This window comes from Peromyscus eremicus, chromosome 1, assembly GCF_949786415.1.
Source record: "Peromyscus eremicus chromosome 1, PerEre_H2_v1, whole genome shotgun sequence".
NCBI lineage: Eukaryota > Metazoa > Chordata > Mammalia > Rodentia > Cricetidae > Peromyscus > Peromyscus eremicus.
This window is the reverse complement of record NC_081416.1, coordinates 142,958,167-142,981,638: the sequence shown is the minus strand read 5'-3', so window position 1 is coordinate 142,981,638 and position 23,472 is coordinate 142,958,167. Positions and strand designations below refer to the sequence as shown.

At 39.0% G+C, this 23,472-nt stretch overlaps 1 protein-coding gene across 4 annotated transcripts; it reads right to left on the bottom strand.

The window, feature by feature from the left end:
* Window positions 1-153: 153 nt before the first annotated feature.
* Nipa2 (NIPA magnesium transporter 2) lies at window positions 154-23,115 on the bottom strand. 4 transcript variants are annotated; one of them, XM_059273737.1, is made up of 7 exons: window positions 23,009-23,115; window positions 22,047-22,167; window positions 10,758-10,995; window positions 9,229-9,285; window positions 6,308-6,398; window positions 4,201-4,361; window positions 154-2,381 (listed from the first exon to the last, which is right to left on the bottom strand). In XM_059273737.1, exons 3-7 carry the CDS (start codon window positions 10,894-10,896, stop codon window positions 1,750-1,752), a joined length of 1,080 nt encoding a protein of 359 aa, XP_059129720.1. In that variant the 5' UTR covers window positions 10,897-10,995; window positions 22,047-22,167; window positions 23,009-23,115; the 3' UTR covers window positions 154-1,749. The 4 variants fall into 4 exon arrangements, with proteins under 4 accessions (XP_059129720.1, XP_059129711.1, XP_059129729.1 ...); XM_059273728.1 differs by lacking the exon at window positions 23,009-23,115 and adding an exon at window positions 22,664-23,002; XM_059273746.1 differs by lacking the exon at window positions 23,009-23,115 and adding an exon at window positions 22,813-23,002.
* Between the last annotated feature and the right edge of the window lie 357 nt (window positions 23,116-23,472).

Sequence of the window (23,472 nt, the reverse complement as noted above, 5' to 3'; positions counted from 1 at the left end):
GATATGCAACTGACATCCCAGCCACTTGGGAGGCTGAGGAAGGAGGATCACTGGAGCCCAGGAGTTCAAGGACAACTTAAGGAACATAGCAAGATCCCTGTCCTAAAAACTCTTATACAAAGAGAAACATCATGGGGCTGGGAAACACCAAAGTCCAAAAGCCTTGAGCTTTATTTTACACAGAAAATAAAACATAGGTACTATTCTGCTGTACTGTAAACCTGAGTTACATCTTTAACAAGCCTATTATCAAAAAGTTACCTAAAATATTTTTGTTGATATGAAGTCGTAATGGCATCTGTACTCACCTTATGAAGTGTAGATTTTAAAAATTAATGACTATATTATCAAGTGATAGCCCAAATAAAATCCTTGTGTACAAGATTATGTACAACACACTCATTCTCAATGAGGGAACTTTTCATCCCCAAGGGAATGAACATTGGCTTTTTTACATGTGCAAAATAAGACATAGATACAGTACATAAACAGACATACAGCGTATCTGTGGGGAAAAAACTATTATCTCTGGTATTGGAGTTACATAGGAAGGCTGGAAATGGAGCTCAATGTCAAACATTTGTATAGAATATACTAGGTCCTGTGACTGACACCCAGTATGGCCAAAAAGGAGTTACATAGAGGGTGGCAGCAGAGAAAAAAAGGCAAGAGCTCATCAGAGTGGCAAGAATAAAACAAAGCTATCCCACCCCCTCTACCCCACCCCTGAAAAAAAAAAAAGATTTCACAAAATGGTACTAAGCCACTACGCAATCATGGGGAGGAACAGAAAACAAGCACAGGCCCAAACTTGAGTTCTTCCTGTCAGTGGGGGAAGGCTGGAGAGGGAGGGTGATTTTTGTTTGTTTGTTTGGCCAATGCATGACTAAGAAGTAGGCAGGTCTGAAGCTGGAGCGTGCTCCTTACACCAACCTACTTTTTTTGTACTTGTTCTCATTTTTTTATGAACATTCTTAACAGTTTCTAACCAAAATGTGTAAGGTTTAAACTCTTAAGAAAAATTAAAAAAGACCATTTTTACAAACATTTTAAATCTAAGCATTTAGAATCAGAATAAGGACTTTGTTCCAATTTGTCATTTTATCCAAGCATGAGTTTCAATATTTAAGAAACCACGTGAATCTTCTTTGACATCCCAGAGTTGTTAAAAGGGCTGACAGACAATACAGTCCATTGTGAACAGATACTGAAAGGTCTAAGAGCTCACATAAGATGACACAGAGCTCTAGTCACTATGGACACAGGAAGTACTGAGGCCATCAAATTCACATGGGAAACCAGATGTCTGGGTGACAAATCACCACCTGAGAATTATTTTCTTGGAATCACACACACATGTATTTATAATCCAAGTCTTAGTATGGTGAGGGATTGATGGGATGGGGATCACAAATGTACATTTTAATGTTCATCATGAATGAAAAAAATAAAACATTTTTATAGCCTTAAAATTGTCATTAGTGCATTTAGATTTCTTGAGAATGAATAAAAATGTAAAATACTTTTACAATAATACAATGTTATTAGAAATTATCCATATACTGAGGTCATTTTAGTGAGCTACCATTGTTTAAATATAAGAAAAGTAATTTCCTGATCCAAATTAGTGAAAACTTAAAAAAGATTGTCTTCAGAGGACATTATTCGAGGACAATTTTTTTTTCAGATACATTCTGATATTCAAAAATCACTATAACAGAATTATAGGTTAAGTTTTCAATCAGATCCTTAAAAAGATGTCAGATTTCCATTTCTACGGGAGATATTTTCACCACTGTGTTCAATTCCACAGGGTAAACCACCTTCATTATTATTAAGAACTTCATACATATTAGAAAGATTGCCATTCACTGCTTTTTCGTCTTTTCGGAAAGATACAGGCAGACTTGCTAGACTAAAACTGACATCTTTAAAGGCATGCAACAAAAATATCCCCACAATGATTGTGAAGAAGCCACTCAGAGTCCCAATGACATCATCAACAGGCATATCTTGCCATTCTTTAAAAAGAATAGCTGAACAAGTCAAAACTGAAGTTGTAAAGAACACATAATATATTGGAGTCACAATGGAAGTGTTGAAAATGTCCAGAGCCCGGTTTAGGTAATTGATTTGTGTGCTCACACAGACCACAAGGCTGAGCAGCAGAATCCAGGCCAGGGGATGCTGCAGAACAGGCTTTCCAGCCAACAACTCTTTGATGGTGATGCCCAAACCCTTCACACAAGAGACTGAAAATGCTCCAATCACAGAGCAGATTGTTATATACACAAGAATGTTTGTTTGTCCATGTCGAGGTCCCACCACAAAGATGAATATCAAGGCCACAATGACCACAAATGTTGCAAAGACCACAAAACCTAGAGGAAGCAAAGAAAAGCTAAATTGAATCAGAATGCACATATAAAACAAACTCAATAGGAAAGGTATATGTTATCTCCCAATACTGTATCCTCAGATTTATCTTGCCTATAAAATTGACTCCTAGTTGATGAATTAATTTTGAAATTTACTTTATGAAATTTGCAAGTTACTAATTGAAGGTAACTCATATTCACAACAAAGAAAGGTAACATGTAACTCCAAGAAAATAATTCTCAGGTGGTGACTTGTCACCCAGAACAAAAATTAGCTTTCTCTTCCTCCTCTAGCACAATCACACCTATACAAATACAACAAAAGTACACACTGGAGGGCTGGGGCAGAATGCTTGCCTAGCAGTGCAAAGCCCTGAGTTTAATATTCTACCACTTTAAAATACATGGTATAAAATTAAAATATGCTTCAGAGCTTAAAAAACTTATACCACTAACATTTTTAAAGTAGTCTCTTAGGCCTACTTAGGTATTCTAAATCACAAAGCAAGGGGAAAAGATAATCAGGACAGAGAAGGAAAAGCCAATGAGGATTAAGTTCAGGAAGTACCACGGAATAGTCAACATTTACATCTACAAAAATCAGGAGTTATGAGTTGTTTTCCATCAAAGGGACACATGTGAAAACAGGGCAAGTATTAGAATAAGTAGCAAGTCTTAAATTAAGAGAACCTAAGAACTGCTGGGGTCCTGGATGAGTACGGAGAAGGGGTATGCAGCATATCTGCCAACAGTACAACCAAGTGGGCCAGGCAGAATTCCCAGTGATCCGTACTCCACTGCAGAGCACACAAATGACCTTTTGCATTTTAAGATGAAAAGGGGGAAAGGGGTGGGAGCATATACCAGTAACCCTAGCAGTCTGGAAGTGGAGCCAGAACCATGAGGAGTTCATGATTATCTTTATCTATAGCATAAGCTGAAGCTGGCCTATGCTACATGAGACCTTGTGTCAAGAAGAGAGAAAGAAAAAAAAAGAGGTGGAAATAAACCAAGGCTAAGGAAAGCTACTCTGCTTCAAACTCCATAAATAAAGGATATTTAAAGCAGACGGAAGGAAACAAGGAAAGAAAGACAGCAATAGAAATATTTTATCAGAAATATTTCTGAGTGTCAGAAAGTATAAGATAACTCAAATAATACAGCAAATCTGAGAAAACTGAATCCTGAGCATAGTAGCACACGCCTTTAACCCCAGCACTTGGGAGGGAGAGGCAGGTAGATCTCTGAGTTTGAGGCCATCTTAGTTGTATACACTAAGTTCAAGGCAAACCAGAGTTGAGACCCTGTCGTCCCCACTCCACCCCCAAAAGAAAAGGTTGGATTATACATGTTGCATTAGAATGTGACTTAGTAGCACAGAACACTCACACCCACTGTGGAGCAGTATAAAGGTGAGAGAGAACAGGACAACTGGTTCAAAGTCTGCCCAGGCTGCCTAATGTGCTTGAGTAGAACCAGACAGTAAGAGTCCTAAGAGGAACTGATAATTTCACGTGAATAACAAAGCAAGTTATAACTAAGCAAGTAGGATAACTATCAGTTGAGGCAAATTTCAAGATATACAACAAAACTGGGTACAGTGAGTCATATCTAAAATCCCAGAACTTGAGCCACGGGCAGGGACCATGAGTTGGTGGCCAGCCTGGGCTATAAAGTGAGACACTGTAGAAATAAAAGGAAGTAATCATAATGTTTAAGGAAAGTTTTATTGTGAGGACAGTATGACGAAATGTAAGATAACTACAGTGAAAAACACTGGATAAAATGTCAAGTATAGTAACACTGATGAAGCTTTTCTTACCTGGATCACCTAACTTATGTGACATTTCAGTTAAGGTCTCAATCTCCTCTTCCTTTGGAGCATGAATGACCATAACTGTAGACCCTAGAATACTTAGCAAACACCCAATTTTCCCATGAAGATTAAGTCTTTCATTTAGGAAGTATGATGACAGAATGGCACTAAAAGGAAGAATAAAAGGTTGAACATTTAAATTAGCTTTTTTTCTCGCTTTTAAAAAAATCAACAGACTTGCAATGCAGATTACTGAGCTCAAACAAAAATACTTCTTGCTTTTCAACAAAGAAAATGTACATTCAATCAGAAAACTAACAAGGACTTCAAGGTTGCTCTGCTAGAAAGCTCTGGACTCTTCACCTGGATTTATGAGCATCCAACTAGTAGTAAAAGTGTGGGCTCTGCCCCCATTTTGCACTTGTCTCCTTTGCTCAGTAAGTATATCCTGCAATCATCTTAGATTGAAGGAGCAAGTCTGATCAATAACCATGGTTATATCTGAACTGCCTCCAAGCAAAAGCAATCCCTTACAGTGACAAGGACCCTCCTAATCACTTAGCCTGACCAGACTGATTGAGAATGCTTGACTGTGAATACTCTGGCTCCCTCTGTATCAACTGGGAGGTCATGTCAGAACCCCAGAAGACAGTAATAAAGATACTGCCCCCTTGTCTTTCCAGCATAGTAAGCTGATTACAGTTCCTGTCCTGCCATCTCTACGGCTTCTCTCTCAGACTGGCATTTTGGTATGAGCCACAGAATCTCGTCTAGGACCCTCAGAACCTTTGTCCTAAAACTCCTAGAATAAAATTAATCACCTGCTTCACATACATTCAAACTGTGTATTTATCATCTTTTTACTGTAAGACACCACATAAAATATGCACTATAGAGCCGGGCGGTGGTGGCGCACGCCTTTAATCCCAGCACTAGGGAGGCAGAGGCAGGCGGATCTCTGTGAGTTCGAGGCCAGCCTGGTCTCCAAAGCGAGTTCCAGGAAAGGCGCAAAGCTACACAGAGAAACCCTGTCTCGAAAAACCAAAAAAAAAAAAAAAAAAAAAAAAAAAAAAATATATATATATATATATATATATATATATATATGCACTATAGAGCTATAATTTATATATTAAAAAATCTATTTCTAAAGCAATGCTTCAAGTTTACCAAACTTAAATCTACTAACGTTTGCCTTCATTTTAAAATTACATTTATGTATGCCCTCTGCCCCTGGCTCGCTCTCTGTCTCTTGTGTGGAGCTGAGAAGACAACTGCACAAGTAGGCCCTTTCTTTTGCACAATGTGGGTCCTGGGGATCAAACTAATCATCAAACTTGCAGCCAGTGCCTTTTACCTGCTGAGCCATCTTGCCAGCCCTCATGTGTTGATTTAATTGTGTACGATTTGCCTATAATCATCCTAAGTTACCTGGAAATACAGAGTCAGGAAACTATGGACTGGGAACATTTAATTATTAGTTTGCCTATAAATTACAAGTTTTTATAACTTAGTTTTACCCAAACCTAAAAAGAAAGCACAGAATAAACAAGACCATAGTATAATACAAGGAAAGCCAATAATAAAAACATAAAATAATCTTATTTTATATATAATTTATTAGCAAGGGTGATAAAAGTTCTCAACTTCCAAAATAGTTTTAAAAACCCAGACTTCAAACAGGCTTAGCTATTTGGATTAATCACTACAATAACAAAACAGGACAAGCTTTAGGTCGGCCTCACAAAACAAATACCTTTGGCCAGTTTTTAGAGATATACCACCTCCCCCCAAGACTTGATGTTCTATAGTAAATGAAGCCTATTTACCACAGTATGTGTATATTGAATGGTAAATGTTAAGCAAGTGCAACTTGGAATTTTCAAAAGTGGAAATCACTAACATGCTGGTCCTGAATACAAGCCAACGCATAAAGTGATTTCTGTCCCACAAATCACTAACTATGCAAAGTGGTAACTTTGAGAAAACATTACAACAGAGTATTAAAAAGTTCTCAAGGTTGTTCAAGTGTACTGACATAGAATCAGTTTATAGCACTTTAGTATTTTACAGACTAAAATACCATTTCTGCATGTCAAATGTAGACTCTTACCTTACAAGGACGCTGAGAGCGCCTAGTGGAGTCACCAGTGTGGCCGGAGCAAATGCATATGCAGCAAAGTTGGCCACTTCACCAGCTCCCACTGAAGAGATGAACAAAAACACCTCTCAGACAGGAATGTAGTCAATCTGAATATGCCTGCATTTTATGCAATACCTACATATTTCAACTATGTTGTTCAATAACTTCCTTATCTTCTCTCATATATGTATTAGTGCTGCATTTTGCCAATATCTGGTACCCAACTCAAGAAACAAATCTATAGTTTTAATTTTAAAAAACATAATTTATGCTTAAAGGTAATAAAGATATTTATAAACTAAGGTAACATAATTAAAAGAAGCAGATACTGATATAAATGTAAATTTCACAAGTCTTTACTGGATCCTTTTAAAAAACCCAACCTTAGAGACATTAAGGGCCTGAGGATCTATTTTCAACAGAGAATTTTTGCTTTCTGCCAGGTGCACAGGCACTAGCAATTCAGGACAAAGCAAGAAGTTATCCAGTGATGAGCTAGTATACAGTCTACCTCAATCTAAGACAGAGCCTTTCAGAGTTCAGCCCGGAACATGCTATACTTCCCATTTCTGGCAACCAAAGGCTAATCCTTGTTAGTCCAATTCAGAGGTCCACTATCTCTTACCTACTTCCTCTAGAGCACCAGTTCTCAACCTGTGGGTTATGACCCCTTTGGGGCCACATATCAAATATTTACACAAGATTCCTAACAGTAGCAAAATTACAGTTATAAAGTAGCAATGACAATAATTTTATGGTTGGGATCACTACGACATGAGGAACTGTATTAAAGGGTCACAGCGTTAGGAAGGCTGAGAACCACTGCTCTAGGGTGCCACCTCTAGAGCTTTTATCATTCCTGCAACAAAGGCTAGTCTTCACTATCACATTAGCTCTTCAGTTCTTTTGAAGAAGGTTTATTTTCCTCCAACTTTGTAACTTGTTTTCAGTGAAAATGCTGATCCATTTATCCAGTACACTTTTACTGTATGCTTTAATACTGCTTTCTGTTTGGCTGTTTTTTGCTAGTAGTGGTGGGAAAGTACTTTGTTGTTGTTTTATTTTAATTGCTTTTTTGAAACCAGTTCTCAACCAGAGAAATGATATCACACCTTTTGCTCAGGACCTCCAATGGTTTTCCACCTAACAAAGTAAAAATCCTTTCTGTGACCAAAGACGCCCAACATATCTTAAGGAAGGCCCTCGTTTCTCTGAACCTATCTCCTACTGCCTCTATTGCTCTCACTCCCTTACTACTGACCTTTCTTTAATGCTTCCTGAGGCTTTAATATTCTAGTGCTAGAGAGAAAAATCACTAATTTTGCCAGTGTAAAAGTAACAGTTACTGACATGGCTGGTTGGCCCAGACTTTACAACATGGTCAGGATCTTTTAAGAACTTGTGTCAGGTGTAAACCAAGGCTTGCAGTCTCTGAAGGCTACAGCCATATTCCAAGGTGGCACACTGATAGGACTGGCTGTCGTTCAGTGATCTCTCTAAAGATAGTTTGCATGTCTTCACAACATAGCAACTGGCTAACTGGCTTCCCTAAAAACAAGTAATCCAAGAAAAAACAGAAAAGCTGCAATTCCATTTATGATGTACTCTTAGAAGTCATACATCATGACTTTCCTGGATTCTGTGATCATACTGGGCTAGCACTAATTCCATGTAAGAGAGGATTACCCAAAGTGTGAATACCAGGAGGCAAGAACAACTGGGGGCATCATAGAGAAGGCTTTCACATTCACAAGGTAGTCATAGTCCTCAGCAAAGTCTGTAGTTACTATTTTCTGCATTTCAAATGCCCTTTCCTCATATGGCCAGATCCCTCACACTCTCAATTGTCTACTACTCAAATACTATCTTTTCAGTAAGGTTTGTCCTTTGTGGTCTATCTACTCTCCAGTTCATATCCCCCTTCTAGCTTTGCACCTTACACACACACACACACACACACACACACACACACACACACACACACACCTCTTTTAACCTACTATTCCTGCTTACTGTCTGCCTCACTTAAAATGTAAGCTGCTTGTAAATAGGGTTTTTTTGGGGGGGGGGGGTTCCCCTCTTACTAGTATGTCTTCGGCACCAAGAACAATGCCTGGCACACATGAGATGATCAACAGATAAGCACTTGTTGGATATTCAAGTATCAGGTGTCTTAAGGCCAATTTATTTCACATTTTTAAAAGATTAATTTTGTGTCTGAGAGTTTTACCTGAATGTATGTATGTGCACCATGAGTGTGCTTGGTACCCATGGAGGTCAGAAAAGTGTGTTGGATACCGTGGAACTGGAGTTATGGATGACTGTGAACAACCATATGGATGCTGGGACTCAAGCTCAGGTCCCCTACAAGAACAAGTGCTCTTAACTACTGAGCCATCTTTCCATCCTCTTCACCAAAATAAACATGAACAGTATATTAAATAGATACCTCCTTTCTAATTTAGACTGAGAGCTAATAAAGGAAAAGAACTAAAAATCAGATTTTTTTTGTTCCTATTAACTTCCATTCACCAATTTTTTTTTCTTTTTTGCAGCACTAGGGAATCAAATCTTGGGTGTTTTACGTATTAGGCAAGTATTCTGTTCCTCCCTACCCCGAACACACACACACTTTTTAACCTACTTATCCTGGAAATGTTTTTAAAGGCAAAGATATATCAAAAATGTTTTAATCAGATTAGTTTTTTTTAAAGATCTTATTCAAAATAAACAAGCAATTAACTGAGTTATTTTTTCCCAGGCTTAAATCTGTTTTGAATTTAACTTATAAAAGATGTAAGTTTTAAAATTGACTAATACGAGCTATAACAACACACATACTATTTTAACATTTAGCTATAATGTTTACTTGAAATGTTCTCTATACATACTTGACAGCAGTCCAGCCCACCACAACCATTCTTTAAGATATGCATGGCCACCTTGACCTGTGAATGAAGAAATATTTCATTTCTTTGGAAGATTATCATTCTCTTGTAAAACCTGTAACAACTATTAAGTAATCACAGATTTTAAAATGTCTGATTATAAGATTTCTTGACATTTCATGATTGCCTTAGAAAATATATGAGGATAATGAGAAATCTTCAAAATGTTTACATTAGTACTATACTCTTGAGTTAAAGAACAAACCTCATCCTTGTAGTTTAAACGGCAGCTTTAATAAATAAGGAAAATGAACCAACAAAAAGTAACACAGCTGGGCATAGTAGTGCACACCTGCAATCCCAGCACTTAGAATTCTATCTCAAGCAAGACAACTACAAGTTTGTAGCCAGCCTGTGTTATAGAGTAAGTTCCAGAAGAGCTTGAACTAGAATAAGATGCTTTCTGGAGGGAAGGGGTTACAGAAGTTGCTCAACTTCAAAGGAGTTAAGTCTGTAAAGAGGAACACTAGTTAGATGGACGCAGGCCCACTTGAGAGAGCACTACGGGTCATACAAAGACTGAGAACTGCTCATAATCCAGACTGCCAGGAGACAATCTTCTTTTTCCTTGGTTTTCCACTTGACCAAACTAAATCAAAGCAACTGGTACTTCAGTCATTGTTCATAAAAAACAAAGTGAATGAATTTTACAAGTCTATACTTTAGGAATAAGAACAGGAGATGCCTTAAGACCAAGGTTGAAGGACTATAGAAAAAAGCTGAGATGCTAATGTTTTTTCCTTTGTCCATTAAGTCCTAAGAGACTTCTGTTTTATGTTTTAACATTGCTGAATTAGATCTGAGATGGCACAGGAAGAAAAGTGGTCCCTGTGGCTGACAATGATGGTCTAGTCTCCTCATGAGGTCCAGTAAGGTCTAAAATGAAGCACAGCCAAGAAGGAATGTAAGCATTACTATCTCGTAATTCTGGGAACTGTAGTGGATAGCCATGGATTGAACTGAAGTTCACTTACACTGAGTATCCCCCAAGGTCTTGTAACATAGCAACAATTTGAGGGGAAAGAACCTACATCATTCAGGTCAATTAGTCAAGTACTCAAGCCAGGCAGGGCCATTCTTTTCTTCATGCAATTTGAAATCAAGAAAACCATGTAAGGCAGAAGTCAGAAATTCTACTATCATGTACAAAATATCCCAGTCTTCAACAAAAACCTGGTTCTATTCATAGATCCTATTTCCTCCTGTGCAGACATAATGAAATTTAAACTCTAATTTGGCACTGGTCCTGTTCCTATTTTGACAGTAACTATAGAAGTGAACAGTTAATTACTTTTGACAACTTATTTTTCTCATTACAAAACTGGTATTTGATTATCTAATAAACATTCAGAAATCTCAAACAGTCAAATGTCCCAATATATTCACAAAGCATGAAGACAGTGCTTCTATACACAAAGCAGCTGAGTGTGTGAGTATTTATGTACTTCTGATACCTATAGGACATAACTTACCTGCTCTCATGGAGCCTTTTCTGGCAAGTCGCAGAAGGCCTTTTTTTTTCAAAATGAAACTCCCTCCAATGAAAATGCTGGAGGTCATAGCCAATCCCAGACCAATGTAAAAGTCATATTTTCCACGCCCCAGGCTCATTTCGTTTGTTACTTAAGTTCCTGTGAGTGACATTGATCACAGAACAGAGAAACTGCTTGTACTGGAGGCAGGGTGATTTAGTCTTCAAATCTAAATGATCTGAAATAAAGTGAGATTGTCACAAAATGATTAAGACAGCTCACATAAAATTCAAGTATTTACTTCATTTCTGTCCTCATAAAGGAAAAATCTTTATTTACTGCTATTGATTAGAAACACATAAACTAATCTAAACTTAGCACTAACCTAATTATGTTTCTTCTTTCTATGGCAAGAGATTGGACTGTAATACAAAGTCAAGTTTGGATTAATTTTATAAACTCTAGCTTTGAATTATTTTAACTATTTCCAACCTTAGTTGATATTTCGTAATATAATTTTGCTGTTAGGAAAAGAACAAAACAAATAAATATAACCATACATAAATCTAGGTTATCAACATACTTATCCACTTCCCAAGCACCCTTGTTGAGAAATTAAAATTTTTCTCATGCATATATCCCTAGGGCTAGGTGTGGTAATAATACATGCCTATAATCCTAGCACTCAGGAGGCAGACACAGGAGGAACTGGAGTTTGAGGCCAGCTTAGATACCATAGGGAGACGCTAGAGGGGCAAGGGGAAGGAAGCTGTATGGATACAGTAGGTTTATGCTAATCTATTTAGCCTGTCTGGAGACAGGCTGAGAAGAGGCAGTTTTTGCACTATTTTGTTATCTAAGAATGACAATCTTAACAAAGATACCTACTGAGATACGGAGTGTAATATTGTTGGTCTTTAGAGAACATCAGGACCATGGCACCAGAAGGCTCACTCCACAGCTCTAACAATAAGCACAGGTTTATAATAGATGGTACATTTATTTTCCAAAGGAGCCAACTCATGAACTTCACTAATGTAAAAACTGAAGTTTACAAAGCAGAGGAGGGAAAAAACATACTTTCTTCCACCTTTTGGCATCCCAGACTAATGTAGCCCAGGTTGGGGTTGAAGTAAAAATACTCTTGCCTCAGAGGACAAGTTTACAGATCAATGCCACCATACTTGACCCCATAACGTCTCTGTTCAAACAGTATTTATTAGATGTATGCTGCATAAAATGGTAACAGCTTTTTTTGGCTATGTAGCCAATGGCCAAGCACATGCCTAACATGCACAAAGCTTTAGGTTTGATTCCCCAGCAACAGACATACCCAAGCAAACATACATACAAAACAAAAATGGTAACCTCTAGTCTTCAATAGGGAGGAGGACATAAGAGACAGCACTATACCAACAATGAACATTACCACACTGAGTTAGTAGTACTCCAAATAAAGGGAAAGACCAGTGGAGGTTCATTATGACTCCTATACACTTCAATAAGATACTTCTCATCTTCACGGATTTGAGACTTGGCTACCAGGCCTGCTCTGGAGAGAAAATTATGTGGCAGGTTGCCAGTTTTACATTGGACCTCAAGTTCCACACACTTTGCTTGTTCTTTGTACCCTGCCATCACCACATGCGATAGCTAATATTGGTTGTCAACTTTACTGCGTCTAGAATCAAGTAAATGCAAGCTTCCAGGCTCTCCTGTAAGAGATTTATGTCCTTGATCAGACTATTTGAAGCAGGAAGACCCACCCTAAATGTGGGTGACATCATAAGGTGCAGCCTAGATAAAAGAATATGGAAGAAGGAAAGTGTTTTTTGGCTGCTTGCCTTCACTCTTAGCATGTTCAAGTATCTGAGTGCTGGCATTCCTTCACTGTATTAGAACCAGCTGTGTTGGGGTTTTTTCTCTTAATATATCTTTTCAACTAACATATAACTGTATCACTTCTCTGAACTTCCTTTTTCCCTCCAGTCCCTTCCATGCCACTCTCCCTCTCAAATTGAGAGGTCCTCTTGCAGAGGACCCAGGATCGGTTCCAAGCACTCATGGTGGCTCACACTCACCAGTAACTCTAGTTCTAGATCAGACACTCTCTTCTGACTTCCATGGATACAGAGGCAGATGCAGTACACATACACACAGGCAAAATACTCACCCCAACAAGAAATAATAAATCTAAAAAAAATTAATCCCCTTTTTATGTGCATATATTCTTTTTATCAGTTCTGATCTTTTAGAGAATCCTGACTAATAAACCTTGTGAAGAGCATATCTCACTGAGCCTACTAATCACAACACAAGGAAACATACAGAATTATCACAGCTGACTCAACTTGTAGGCATAATCATGTTTACTCCTATATACCCCTAAGACAACTAAATTAAACACTTCAACAGACTTTGTACAATAAATAAAATTTCCAGTATGGGAGCTGAGGATATGGCTTAGTGGTAAAGCCCTAGATTTGATCCCCAGTTCTGCACAAAATCAAATAAAATCCACCAATATGATTGTTATTTACTTATTCTATTTTTTCAAAACTTTAATTTTTTGTTATTTTTGAAGCTCTTATTCTGTAGCCCAGGCTGTCCTCAAACTTGCATTAAAGCTCCTGTCTTAGGATTTCAAATATTGGGATCACAAGGTAAGAGTGAGCCACCATACCCAGTTCTCATCTAACTTCTGAAAAACAAAGATTTACATGTAGAAACTTAGACCAGGCTGGCCTAGAACTCACAGAGATCCACCTGCCTCTGCTTCCTGAGTGCTGGGATTATGGGCATGCAACACCACCACCTGGCCACATGAAAGGTTTTAAAACACACCTTCAATGATGAAATGTTGCAGGAATCTCAGGGCAGAAATCACTACCAAGTCCCAGAAGCAAAGCTGCCCAATAGCCTAAGGTAATGTCCATCATGTGAAGGAGAAACAGGTCAGACAGCAGCATCAGTATAACATTCATGAGAGCAGCCATCTATACAAAACATTTCCAGGACGGCTCTTTCAAGGGATTTCTAGTCGTCCCTCTGCAGCTCCTAGATGAACAGTTGGAGACTGTCAGGCTCTAATTACAACAGGCACACGTAAGAAAAGAAATAAGCTAGACAACCTAAGGTACTGCTCTCTTCATATGCCCAAACACTCGTCACCTTAAGTTTAAATGTAACTTCCTCGAGCTCTATCTGACTGTAACTACCAGTTACAGAGACGGAAACACATGCAGGGAGGGAAGAAGTAGGGCTTGTGGACAAGATGGACAGAAATTTCTATACACTATCAGAATTTTTTAAAAGGACTTCTGCTGACACTGTTCCTATCACAGTCTACACACTTGGTTTACTTGTTTATGAGCAAGTCACCTAAGATCCTAGGCAAATTATTGGCCTTTGAAGTCCACAGCTTTCTGACAGCTACAAAGTATGCTTCATGTTTTTTAGATCAATACAGATGAATAGAATGAATGTTAACTGACCCTAAAAAAAAATAAAGCTGCCTATTCTGGAGTGGCCATTAATAGCTAATAAATAGCTTCATCATCTCGATCAGCATTGTAATATGGAACCAAACTGTGAGAGCCTATAAGCTTGAGAACTGAAAAATATCAAAGTAAGCTAGGAAGTAATAACACTGGATATGAGTCTGGGAAAAAGGTAAGTAAAAACCTAACTATCAAACACTCCTGTCTCATAACAAGGTAGAAAGTGAAGACTCACAACTGAAGTTGTCCTCTAATTTCCATATATGCACCAAAGAGTACATTCACACACCCCAAATACACACCACACACACACACACACACACACACACACACACACACACACACACACACAGAAACACACAGAAACACGCAGACAGACAGACACACACACACAAACACACACACTTTTAAGTACAAGTGACCAATAGACAAAAAAAAAAATGTTTAGCACCCCTAGCCATCAGGAAAACACCAATCAAAACTGTACTGAGATTCCATCTGAACCCAGTCAGAATGGCCATCAAGAAAACAACAAATGTGGGGAAGGGTGCAGGCAATAAGGAAAACATATTCATGGAAATGTAAACTAGTACAGCTGTTTGTATCTGTATAAAAGTACTTCCAAAAGCTAAAAAGAATATATAAAATCTAACTACACTATTTATGGGCCTTTCCCTGAAGAAACTGCCAGAATGCCACAAAATTATCTTTACATATATGTTTATTACAGCACTGTTCACAAGTCAAAACATACCAATAGCCAATGCCTATCAAATGGCTGAACAGAGAAAATGTGTCCTACACACATGGGCTTTTATTCAGACACAGAGAACAAAATCACATCATTTGCAGGGAAATGGATGAAGCTGGAAATTACTGTTAAGCTAAACAAACCAGGCTCATAATGACAAATATTTAAATTTTCTTATGTGCAATATAGATTACACACACACACACACACACACACATACGACAATTTTTTTAAAGAGTACTACTTGGAGATATATGTCATATTTTCTCTTACATGTGGAATCTGTATTTGTGGGTGTGTGGTGAAGACAGAAGAATTATTGGGAGAGGGAGGGATCAAAAGGCAAGGGAAGGAATGACTACAGACGATAATAGAGTAAGAATATGAGTAAAGTATAATGTACTTGGATGAAAATGTGGTAATAATGAAGCCTACTAACGCATATACTAACAAAGTTAGTGATAATAAAAACATGACATGAAAGGAGAAGGGATCATTTGACAAGAACACTGGGAAGGGTGATAGACAAGAGAGGGGATTTCTGCATAGAAACATTTCTGCATAGAAAAGTTCTAATTAAGTCCATTATTCTATAAAATTAATGTGTACTTAAAAGATCAATATCATTGCAAGTGTGAGATGAGCCTGGGATAATGAGACCTTGTCTCAAAAATAAGAGACATTCTTTTGTGACTCACTGCTTACTCGCAGAAGAGCTGCCCCAACACCCCCGCAGCTGTTACACTTAGCTAGCACCTAGGCTCAGGAGAGAAGGCACAAAAATTTTTAAGAGGCATTCGTGATGGACAACTCCAAGGAAATAGCATCTTTGGACATAACAAGGCTGATACTAACACGAACTCAGAGAGACTGTGACAGCACACACAGACTTCAAGTTCAAACCAGACAAAATCCCAGCACTGAGAAGGGGAAGCAGACACCAAGTTCCATTCCCCTGCCAAGAGCAATTTATAACTGGTACCTATTAAGAAAGGGAAATCAGTTTTCTCCTATGGAGTGACACTGGGTATATCAACCACACTCCAGAAGTCAGCCAATGCAAAGTCACTCCATGCTTTCTGTGTGCTTTTTATTTTTTTTTCTTACTAATTTTCTTTTTATTTTGTTTTTTATTGTTTTTAAAAGAGGGAGAGAGAAAATGAAAACATGAAGTTGGGGGATCTAAAAGGAGTGGAAGGAGGGGAAAGAAATGATCAAAATATAAGATATATATATATATATATATATATATATATATATATATATATATATATATATATATATATATATATAATTCTTAGTTAGGGTTTCTCATGCTGTGATAAAACACTATAGCCAAAAGGATCTTGGGAAGGAAACAGTTCATTTCGCTTACAGTTCCACATCATAGTCCATCATCAAACAAAGTCAGGGCAGGAACTCAAGGCGAGCAAGGACTTAGAGGCCTGGAGGAGTGCTGCTAACTAGCTTACTCAGCGTGCTTTCTCACATGACCACCAGCCCTAGGGTGCATGGCCCACAGTGAGCCAGGCACTCCCACATCAGTCACTCACTGATCAAGAATACTCGCTAGCAGCTGGCACACTGACCAATCTAGTAAGGGCATTTTCTCATTTGAGGTACCCTCTTTCAAAGTGACTCTAGTTTGTACCAAGATGACATAAAACTAGCCAGCATGGTATGAAACAAACAAAAACAACGCTAATATTATGTGCTGCCTTGACATCTGATATAATGGAGAATTTTGAATTGTCTCACCACAAACTCCCCTCCATTCCCCAAAGCTAAACTATCTTTATCACAGTAGCCAGGCAGTTTTGTTTATGCCATGTAGTGGGCTTCACTACTCTGCCAGCCTAAGAAATTATCAACTCAAGCAGTCACATCTCCCTCAGGAACTACAAGGTACTTCTCTAATTAAAAAGCCTGCCTCCCACAGTTCTTTATTATGACTATCACACCCATGAGGCCCTGCATGTTGTGTGCAGTGTGCTCTTTCTCTGGTTTGAGTACAGGAAACTAAGAAACTACTTTATATGCCTAGTGCCAGGGTCAACCCTGCAACCAATAAGGTAAAGCGGTGATTAAAATAATGCATTTTTAAATTTTATGCATTTTAAGTCCAAATGAGATCATTCATTTTGATAATTTAGTGGCTGGTGGCTGCCTTAGAATCTAAAGACAAGCCTCCCACTCCTCTCCCAACTGGTATATTTCCCGAAGTAAACAAACTGAAAAGGCAACCTTAATTCTAGAAAGTCATTCATTTTATCCTAAGATCAACAAAAGTTAATTGCTCCTATTTTTTATTATGCCTTTCATATTAATTTCCTTCACAAGTTTCATGACACTGTTTAAAATCTATTTTCCCTTTTCTTTTTCTTTTTCCCTATATACTAACCAAACACAGAAAGTCAAGAGGGCTTTGGGGGCAAGTTGACTCAATCATGTACACGTGGTTTTAAAAAATTCTCAATTACTGTTCTGTCTTTGAAGACAAACTTTAAAAAATTATTTAAAGAATTATTTTATGTTTAAGTGTTTTGCCTAAATGTATGCATGCATGTGTGTTGCTCGTGACCTTGAAGAGGGTGTCAGGTCTCCTGAGACAGGAGCTGCAGATGGCTGTGAGTGCTGGTCCTCTGCAAGAGCAACAAGTGCTCTTAACCACTGAGTCAAGCCTTCAACCCCCAGAAGATAAACTCTTCATCTTCAAACTCACTAAGTTCCTTACAGGCAATTACTTTGGTTATCTGTGATGGTTATCCACAAAAGCACTCATTTGTGATAGCAAATTTGATGTGAATAACTTTCTAGAATCAATGTTGCTTTTTCAGTTTGTTTACTTCTGGAAATATACCAGCTGGGAGAGGAGTGAGAGGCTTGTCTTCAGATTCTAAGGCAGCCACCAGCCACTAAACTATGAAAATGAATGATCTCATTTGGCCTTACAGTTTAATATTAGGACATATGTGTGGATGTCCCAGAAGAAATGAGTTGCTTTGCTAGTCTCTGGTCTGGTATTAAGTACTCTGTTCCTACTCTCTGTAACTGAAGGTCAACCACAGATGAGAGCACATGCCATAGACATATATAAGACAGGGCCCAGCTTACAGAGAGCTGCACAAGAAAACATAGGGGGTATGAAAGATGGTTTAGCAAATAAGAGGACCCAAGTTCAACCCCCAGCACCCATGTTTCAAAAAGCTGGGTATGTCCTAATCAGTACCTATAACGCCAGTCCTGGGAATAGGAGGGAGAAGCCAGAGAAATAGGATTGCTCAGGCTTGCTTATTGCCAGCACAGCTACAGGTTGAGTGAGATAGCAATTAACAGAGCAGGACACCCAACACCTTCCTCAAGCTTCCACATGTGTACCCACCTACACAGAGCATATTTGGTACATTTCAGGGCTGGGAGTAAGGCAAGGCTCAGTAGCCTGTGTGCAGCCTAGATAGAAAGGGAAAAAGCAAACTTGCTAAATTTAACTTCAACTAGATTTCCAAGCAAAAGATGATGGGGAACCTACCCTATTTCTCAGGAGGCCTCAGACAGAATGGCTCCCAACTGTTACTGTCATGTACAATGAGATTGTTTAGTAAATATACTAAGCAGTTATTTATGTACTATGTATTATGCACTGGAATTCAAAAGCCCAGGGAATCCTCAATCAAAGGTTCCCATGTTCAAGGATCACACAGTAGAAAATGAAAAATAATGAAAACAATAAATTCAATTTTTGTTTGTTGACACAGGGCTTCAATGTATGGCCCTGGCTGGCCTAGAACTAGATCTGTAAACCAGGCTGGCCTTAGACTCACAGAAATCTACCTGCCTCCATCTCCCAGTGCTGGGATTAAAGCAGTACACCTCCACACCTAGTCCAATAAATTCAAATCTTGTTTTGTTTTGAGACAAAGTCTCTCTATGTAGCTGTGACTGTCCTGAAACTTGCTATATAGACCAGGCTCATCTCAAACTCTACTTCTACCTCCCAAGTGCTGGGATTAAAGGCATGCACCATCATGCCTGGCTAGATTCAATTCTTAAACACATTTTAAAACTTCCATTAAATACAAACTTTTAAACTTCCATTAAATATAAGTATGTGCAAAGTAAAATACATCTCGAAAAATCTAATAAACTTGATCTGCTTTCACTTATACTACAGAGAACATGTATTTTAAGGAATAGGAAGTGGGTATGGTAATATTCTAATATATATTTTAAAAAGCCTACATTGAGACTTTTTTTTCTTTTTTGGTTTTTCAAGACAGGGTTTCTGTGTAGCTTTGGAGCCTGTCCTGGAACATGCTCTGTAGACCAGGCTGGCCTCGAACTCAGAGACCCACCTGCCTCCCAAGTGCTGAGATTAAAGGCATGCACCAATACTGCCCGGCTCATCGAGACTTACTTTACATAATGACAAACAAGAAACTCCATCACCAAAATTACTTAAAACTTAAAAATTACTTAAAAATTACACCAACTCAAGTATATCTACAGTTTTAAACTTGGCAATTTTTCCTGTTTCTTTTCCATAAGGGCTTGGCAAGATATGTGGAAGAGACCAGGAATGAGAAAACAGGCAGACATTAAATAACTTGTCATGTACCAGCAGGTAGCAGACCCAGGGCTCAATCCAGGTTTCATCCTTAGTTCTCTCCTTTTCCCAATGGATGTCTCCTAGTCACAACAGGTTGACAGCTAAAACCAGAGTTCCAGTGTAGTTACCTTCTCTACCCCATGTATTCCTGCTACTACTCTGACAATGCTGTCACCACCCTTAGCACCCAAAGTGGACAAAATAGGTATTCCACCTGTAGGGCAGGTCTTGTATCAGCTCTGCTTAATCAGATCTGCACCCCCATGTCTCCTGGCCCTAATCCAATTTAAACCATACAATGCTGTCAACTGGGGTAGAAATCATCTTTGCCAATCTTACTCTCCTGCTTAAAAATTTAGGAGTTAGGGTGTAGTACATGGATAACATGGGCAATAAAATAAAATAAAAAACTCCTCAGAATGATTACCCACTATTTACCAGTCTTAATTTTCTAACCCAATAACTAAAACCCTTCATTTTTTCCACATCCAATTTTTAAATCTTATTTCCTAAAACTATGTTTCACATACCTTGTATTCTTTCCAAGGTCAGGGTACTGCCACTCTAACCTATTCCAACTTCTGTTTATTTACTCTGCTTCCACTGCAAAGGCCCAATCAAAAAGTGCTCCCATAAGCAAGTGCTGCTTGAACTCCAGAAGCCAAATCAATTACCATGTTCTATGAATTCCCTAGTCTTCAGATTGTACCATTCTGGTTTTTTTAACCTATATTAATATTACTTTTGTAGATCCTAACCTCCTTCACTGTGACTCTCAGAAAAGAACTGGCTTGCCTAACACATTTACTTAAACAAAGATGTTCTGAGTACATAATGTATTTATGAACAGGGAAAAAACTGACCAAAACTCATTTTCTTGACAGTTACATCTCAGGAGGAGGCAGGGTAAAACAATAAATAAAAGGACATTGCAAAGTGGTAAATGATGTGGTGAAAAAAAAGCACATTATGGGGGCTAAAGAACTCAGGGAAGAGGTCTTGATGAGGTAACACTGAGCAGACTTGAAAGGGATGGAAAAAGAACAAATCAGCAATACAAATGCAAGCTCTGACATAAGAGTAGATACGCTGTTTTCTGGGAAAGGAGAGACTATTATGGTTGATCCTAAGTGAGCAAAGTTAGGTGGGCTACCATAGTAGAATAACATTCTGTGTCAGACCATGTGGGTGCCCCTGTAAGCAAGACACAAAGCCAAAAGACAGAAAACACACCTGCAATACATTTATTTTGCCAGACCACAAGTTACTTTTACCTACAGTCATCATAGAACTTTATACAAGTGTTAACTTTATAAATTTATTTGCACAAAATTAATACAATTAGGTATATACAAAATGTTATAGCTGGGCATGTTTTAATCTAAAATATATGCTTAGCTCTACAATACAGAAGTACTCTTTTTAGTTTGTCAAGTAGGGACTTTTAAAAATCTAATACAATTTTTATTAACTATAATTTTCATGTTATACATTAAATTTCGCAACTTATTCTCCATACCTGTTACTTTGCATCCTTTGACCTAATTCTCTCATTTACCCCACCATCATCACCATGTCCCTCTACAGAGAAGTTCTTGTGTACATCACAACATACATGAATAAAATAAGTCAGAAGCTTATTTTATGTTTTCTATATAAAAAAGGGTACTATTTAGTCATGTGTAAATCATTTTATATCTTCAAAAACAAGCAGAACTGTTTTTTCTTATGGCTAATAACACTTATTTTACACAATGTCAGAAGACAGCACTATTCTACTTTACAGCCACAGAAAACATCCCTCACAATGTAGGCACTCAGGAAACTGACTCTACTACTCCTGACTGCTACATCTCGTCTTAAAATTTTACAGTTTGTTGTTGTTGTTTTTAAAATAAGACAAAAGGGTCTCCTCATGCAGTCCAGGCTGGCTTTGATCTTGAAATAAATCCCCCTGTACCAACCTCCTGCCTGCTGGAATTACAGACTTGTGCCACCATATCTGGCTCTAAAAGTTCAGTTCTTAAGTCTTTACTTCTACATGGTTTTTATCACTATCTAAAGTTTTTAGTAGCTAACTTCACATTTAACTAATTTTTCTTGTGTGTGCATGCCAGCATGTGGTGGGGGGATTCCCATGTGAGACCACATCTGTGGAAAACATTGTGTCTTCGGTCAATCTCCACCTTATTTTTCCAGATGGGGGTCTTTCAATGAACCTGGAGCTTACTGATTCAATAAGACTAGCTGGACAGGTGTGTTCTGCTGGATGTCGGGCTTTTTAGGAGGGTGATCAGAGGTAAGCACTTGACCAACTGAGCCATCTCCCCAGTTCCTTGGCTAATAATTTAAAACCCATATTTATAAATACTACAGAACCCAATCTCCAACCTAACTTAGCAACACTGTTAGAAATTAAAGTTTTAACTTACATGTAAGTTTAATGTGGTCTTTCTTTTTAAAAGTAGAGATGATTTATTCATTCTCATTTTCTTGGAAATGCTATCCTTTATTCCCATGTAAAGTATTCAACCATGGCAGAGTAGTTCCACCCTGGAAAGGAAATATGAAAGTAGGTGAAAGGACTGAAAATTACTAAATATTTTTAAAAATACAGATACTGGCCTCCATGTTCTTTTCATTTATCAAGCACTATAAAAACCACGGCTGACTGGAATGAAAAGACCTCTGCTCTTCGACTTCCTCTTCTAACTTTAAAGTACCAAATGAGCACATGATACAGAATCTCAAGAAACAGAACTTAAGACGTAGCCCTAAACTAAATGTCTTGACACTATAGCAAAGGCATGAAAGAGGCATGAACCCAAAACATTGCGTTTTGTGTAACTGCACGAAAACTAAGATATCATCGACCCTATTAAGTCCTAGGGAATTAAAACAAGCATGATCAAAACGTTATAGCAAGCTGAAACCATCTTCTAAAAACTCATGAAGGCAAATAAAACTGATATACAGAACTTATCGAGCACGCGACCGGACAGGGCCAACCAGCCAGACTTCCGCCGGATTGAATGGCAATCCGACTCACCATGGACTTCTCACTGCGGATCACTAGGGAAGCTGCGTCCACCTCCGAACACGCGAAAAAAGAAGTCGCCCCGGGGGCCTCTCTCCGACCTCTGACGGCCGAGACTGGCCTCAGCTCAGCCCTGGAGCTTGCTTACAGGAAGTAGCTACCTTAGGGCAGTCGCAGGCCGGCGGGCGACGCGGCTCCCTCCGGGACCCGACCCAGGTGCCCGCTCACACCCCCACGCAGGCGGCTCGCTTCTGCGCGCACACGGCCACCGCCTCCGGCGACGTCCCGCGGGAAGTTCGTGCATCCGGGACTGCAGTGAGCGCCGCCTCCTCCATGGGAGAGCCAAGAGGAGCCTACCTCGGACAGCCTTCGGCGGCACCGCCGCCAACACCAGAGCAGCCGCCGAGAACCTGGACGCAGCTTAGTGACGTAAACGCGCGCGCGGGGGCGGGCACAGCTCAGGCCCCGCCCCCCGGTGGCCTGGCGAGGATCGTCGCTCTTACCGGACAGCGATCTGGAGGAGACTGGCGTCTTTGGGAGGTGGCTTTTGACCACCGATTTATCCAAAAGCAAGCCCTATGTGCCTCGTATTTAAAATATGATTTCCTGGGAGCGTTCGCGTGGGACCTTTGGGGCTGAGGGTGTCGGTTTGACCGCAAAAGGCGGAAGTGGGAGGGACAAGGAGGCAAATTTCCAGGGAAAGGGCAAGTGGTTGATTTGGCAAGGTTTGTGGTTTGTTAAAGCTTGTGGAGGAGCTTGTGATTTGCTAAGAGCTGGTCTTGCTACACTTAGGAGTTCTTTTTCGCGAGATGCACAGGAAA